The 5,140-nt window shown below is 41.3% G+C and overlaps 2 protein-coding genes across 2 annotated transcripts in view; one reads left to right on the top strand and one right to left on the bottom strand.

The window, feature by feature from the left end:
• The window catches only part of LOC104789425 (probable F-box protein At1g65740), a 9,068-nt gene extending 6,953 nt beyond the window's left edge, over positions 1–2,115 (top strand). The window contains exon 4 of the mRNA XM_010515123.1: positions 1,552–2,115. Within this exon, the coding sequence (XP_010513425.1) occupies positions 1,552–2,115 (564 nt within the window). The remainder of the gene's footprint in view (positions 1–1,551) is intronic.
• The window catches only part of LOC104787279 (probable metal-nicotianamine transporter YSL7), a 4,316-nt gene continuing 1,345 nt past the window's right edge, over positions 2,170–5,140 (bottom strand). The window contains exons 2-4 of the mRNA XM_010512820.2: positions 3,945–4,206; positions 3,527–3,851; positions 2,170–3,442 (exon numbers count right to left, since the gene is read on the bottom strand). Coding sequence (XP_010511122.1) covers positions 2,342–3,442; positions 3,527–3,851; positions 3,945–4,206 — 1,688 coding nt within the window. The 3' untranslated portion in view covers positions 2,170–2,341. The remainder of the gene's footprint in view (positions 3,443–3,526; positions 3,852–3,944; positions 4,207–5,140) is intronic.

Below are 5,140 nucleotides of genomic sequence, written 5' to 3'. Positions count from 1 at the left end.
TTTTTTTTTTTTTTTTTTTTTTGCTGAGCTTGTCTAACTGACGAGCATAACCTTTAAAATGGACGAGTTGCCAATTGGGAAGAAGATGAGCAGGAACAACCATGTGGATGAGAAAAATGATTGAAGAGCATAAATTTTTACTAGTTAACGGGCTGGCATTTGACGAGCTGACACCATCAAACGAACGAGCTGGTAGTTGGCTAGCTAGTACAAAACTGAAGTATCTGTTGAAGACGAGCTGAAACTGAACTCTCTAAAATGGGTTGTCTAAGGATGAGCTGAAACTGAAGATCTCAAAAATGGGCTTAAGTTGAAGCTGTCCGAAGATGAGCTAAATTTGAGCTCTCCGATAACGGGTTTAAGTTGAAGCTGTCCAAAGACGAGCTGAATTTGAGCTCTCTGAAAACGGTCTTAAGTTGAAGCTGTCCAAAAACGACCTGAATTTGAGCTCTCCAAAAACGGTCTTAAGTTGAAGATGTCGAAAGACGAGCTGAAGCTGAGCTCTCTAAAAACGGGCTAAAGTTGAAGTTGTGAGAAGATGAGCTGAAGTTGAAGCTGTCCGGAGACGAGCTGAAACCATTGCTATATAAAGACGAGCTAAAACCGAAGCTTTCTGAAGACGAACCCGAACCCGAACCCAATCTCGTCGACGAGTTGAGAGCATCCTAATCTTAACCTTCTCTGCTTGAGAAAATGTTTATTCCCCCTAACTGGTGCGCCAATTGTTGATGCATGAATTTCAACAAAGTATTTCTAAGTTCTTTGACAAGGGAAAAACACTCTCATAACTTTAAAGCTCCAGAGTAGGTCGTTCGCACAAGAGAGAGAGTTGAGTTGTTTTATAGCTGTGCCTTGGGAAAGGCTGCCTACGTACCCTTAAAAAGGGATCAAGCTATTCATAGTTCATATTTCATTCGGTGGCCGCTAGGCCATTATCAGGATTATATTAAGTGATATGGGTGAGATGTTAGGTAGTCAGGCGACAATCTGGACGACCTGTGGAGGTAGGCGACAAGCTGGACAACCTATGGAGGTAGGCGAGAAGATGGACGACCTATGGAGGTAGGCGACAAAATGGACGACCTATGGAGGTAGGCGACAAGATGGACGACCTGCGGAGGTAGGCGACAAAATGGACGACCTGTGGATGTAGGTGGCAAGATGGACGACCTGTTGAGGAAGGTGACATGCTGGACGACCTATGGAGGTAGGTGGCAAGATGGACGACCTGTCGAGGTAGGCGATAAGATGGACGACATGTTGAGGTAGGCGATAAGATGGATGACCTGTTGAGGTAGGCGATAAGATGGACGACCTGTGAAGATAGGCAACACGATAGACGGCCCATATTGCGATGACTAGATGACGAGCCGAGAGAGTTGGGTCTATTTTTAATCTCCTCCTCGTATTTTCTTAAATGTTGTATTCCGTATTTATAGGAGAATGTCATGTTGCCAAAAGATCAAAATACTCTTTCTTTGTAATGGCCTTAGAAGATGATTGTGGACAAGCCTTTTAAGGGGTGGGAGCCCACGCCTAACAAACTCCAAGAAGTTCCGTCTCCTTGACCCTTTCTCCCAGTTCCCGCTGCCGCATTCTCGCGAAAGCCTCGATCGTTTAGAGTTCACCGTCTCGGAGATTGGAGAAGCCTACGCGGCGCTTAGCAAATGCAGAGGAAGAACAGATCGTGATTTCAAAAAAGTGGTTCTTGTCAAAGCCAATGGATTGGATCAACATCTTCTTGGGATCAGCCGAGAGAGGTATATCGAATCTTGGGATGGGGAGTTTTGGAGCAGACTCGAAGAAATGGCCCATCATAAATTCTCTGATATTATAGTTCACAAAGGGTTAACTTATGCGTTGGATTTAGAAGGAACTGTTTGGTGGATTGATTCCAGACTTAGAATCTATGGGTACGGTCCTTTGTTTGAAGAAACGATTACGAATGGTTGTTGCATAGAGAAGAGCTTTGTGGAATGTTGTGGAGAGCTTTACATTGTGGAGAGGCTCTTTGAAGAGAGTTCACGGAAGAGAAAAGCTGACTCCTTGGATTCGAATGCGAGGGAACTCAAGACGGTTGGTTTCAAATTTGTTTGTTTCTTTCACTTGTGGTGATAGTGAAGAAGCACACTACTATTAGTGTTAAGAGTAAGAAGATAAGAACAGAGAAACCAGAAAAACAAATAATTCAATCATTCTTCTTTTTTTACATTTTTGAGTAGAAGAAATAAAAATAACCACCACCAACGTAAGACAGGAAGCCTATAAAGCCAATTAAAACTAGACAGGAAACGTAAAAAAAAAAACACCAAACTCTAAACCAAATTGAGAAAAAGAGAATTTAAGATGGGCTTAAGAAGGAATCAACCTTCATGTTGGTAGAGCTGGACAAGAACTTCATGCAGATGGGAGGTTTAACACCAGCCAATGCAAGTATAGAGCTTGGTAATGTCCAAATGCCTTCACCGCAGATCAAACCCGAAGCAACAGCGGAAGAGTACGCATCAGCCTTTGGTTTATTCAGCTTCCTCCAGATGAACAATATGAGACTTCCCACACACATGTCGATTGTGAAGTAACCTCCGATGTAGAATGGTATAGCCATAGCCATCGGGAGGGGGATAAATCGAGCCCACTTTGGTCCTACAGCATCCCTTACGCCGTTCACAATCACTGCTGCTGCGAAGAATATGTAGCACAGCATGAGGCAGTGTTTGGGCAAAGCAGAGAACCCTTCGACTCCAAGTATAGACATGTTTCTGTAGACTAGGGCGTAGGGAGCTGGATAGGCGGTCCCGACTTGGCCAAAGTCTGGGAATGCCTTGTAGAATAGCCAGAAGACGCAAGGAGATATCACACAGCCCATTGCGGTTCCAATAGCTTGGCTCAAGAACATTGATCGTGGTGAGGCTAATGTCATGTAACCGGTTTTGAAATCTTGCATAAGATCAGAAGCTGTTGAGACAATGTTCATCATGACACCACAAGCCGCGAGTCCGGCTAAGACGCCTCCATTGGCTGCACCCGCCCAGGCTCCGATGGTGAAAATGGCAAGTTTTCCGTATGTGGAAGCTAAGGACCAGTCAGTGAGTCCACAACCGTAGGCGTTGCAAAAGGCTAAGACAGGGGCGACTATGTACATGGTCAAAATATGGTACCATTTGAGCTGATGGAAGATGTGTGGAACTGTGACGATTGAGACTATAGCCAAGACTAGATAACCGGTTACAGCGAACCATGATGGGATTCTGTCTTTGAGGAAAAGCTCTGTTCTTCTTTTGTCGTCGTAAGAAATTTTTACAATGTTTGGTGATGAACGGTCGTTGACGGGAAGAACATCTTTGTTCTTGAATTGCTTGTATAGACCAAAGATAGTGCGACCTAAGACTTTGATGAAGTTGTAGAGACCATCACCGAGGATCATAGCTATGGCTATAAACACCTGAGAGAATTAAACACAATTCAAGTTTGCCATCTCTTATTGAATGAACTGAAGGGAAAGAGAGGGAGAGACATAATACAATACCTTGTAGCCTTGAAGACCATGGAGACTACTTGGTTTAAGTTCAGCAGAATACCAATTGCCTTTTTGGTTACCAATGAGAGGCCACATAACACCCCATGAGAGGATTGATCCAATGAGAAGAGAAACATTGATTAGGTACGGGCAGATCATTCCGACACCAACATATGTAGCCGAGAAATCAAAGTAGAACTTGTTTTCATAGGCTTTGAGACCAAATGTAGGGAAGTTAGCAAAACCACAGTCGTCACCAGAAGTAAAGAACCATTGAAAGAAACCCCACAAGAAACTGAATGAGAAGAACTTCCCCAATGCTCTGACTTGCTTCCTGTGTTAGATATTGAGAAGAAAGGGATCAATATTTAGAAAATTGAACACTGGATTCAGAGATTCATCTAATGGTATGATGAAAGATTCTTACTTTGCGAGTTTGGCACCTTGAGGTGTGTGGAAACTGTTGATGAGATGTGCAGTGGCAGTACCACTAGGATATGTCAATTTGAAGTCCACAATCATGATCTTTCTTAGGGGAACAACAGAGAAAAGACCAAGAAAGCTAACAACAAAGAGAAACCCAATCATCCAACCCAAATGAGGATTCTTTATGTTCATAGCTGTATTAGCTTCCGCGGATTGTTTTGCAACAACATCACTCATCCCAAACAAGTAACTACCAAACCCACCTGTTCAAAACAACAAACACACAACAGAGAACCAAATGGGTCAGTTACTGAGCCCTGTAACATATCAAACTAGTCATTGTTATCCAACCAATCATTAAGTCAACTAAAGAAGCAACAGAGAACCAAATGGGTCAGTAGCACTGTAACATATCAAAACCATTATTTTGTGATTTGAATCCTTTAATTAAAAAACCAAAAAATCGAAGCATAACGTGTACCACAAACTTAAATTCCACTATTTAATTAGTCGTCTAATCAAAACCTATTTTAATAAGGTGGAATTAAATAAAGGTCATGTGGAAAATTCTAGATTCCCATTTGACACACATGGTATGGTAGGCAAAGCAAGTCAACTCAATATTAAATAATTTGACGTCAGGATCTCCAAATGAACGAATCAAACACGTGAGAGTCAAAAATAGTGGTTTCCTTGAAAATGCTCAATCTCTCCATGCAATAAGTATGTGTACACATTGAGTGGTGATGTCTGTTTCAATCTCGAAAGCAGTTCCAAATATTAAATTCTCACTTAAGTCATTATCAAATTGTTACCAATCCGATCCCATGCAAATAAGAAAATAAGTCAAACAGATAGTGGAATTAGCTATTTATACACTTTTTATAAATCTAATCTATAACGTGAAAATTACAGCTAACTATATACTGTGAATTTTAGTTTACTAAAAATAAAATAAAAAATCAAACTCCCTAATAGAGTGCGCCGTAATCATATGCTAAAACAAGATTTGACTTGACTTAATCAGTATATTTACGCGTCATGTTTCTATCAACTTGTCCCTCATGGCGTGTAACGGTGTAAGATTAGAGATACGTATCTCATTTTATCACAAAAAAAAAGTCATACACATTTTCTCTTGGACTCTTATGTAACGTCACTAATCAACTTTATTTTGACATTTTCCATAATTCCATT

The sequence above is a fragment of the Camelina sativa genome, chromosome 5, assembly GCF_000633955.1.
Source record: "Camelina sativa cultivar DH55 chromosome 5, Cs, whole genome shotgun sequence".
NCBI lineage: Eukaryota > Viridiplantae > Streptophyta > Magnoliopsida > Brassicales > Brassicaceae > Camelina > Camelina sativa.
Note: the sequence above shows the minus strand (reverse complement) of the source record. Positions and strands in the feature narration are given on the sequence as shown.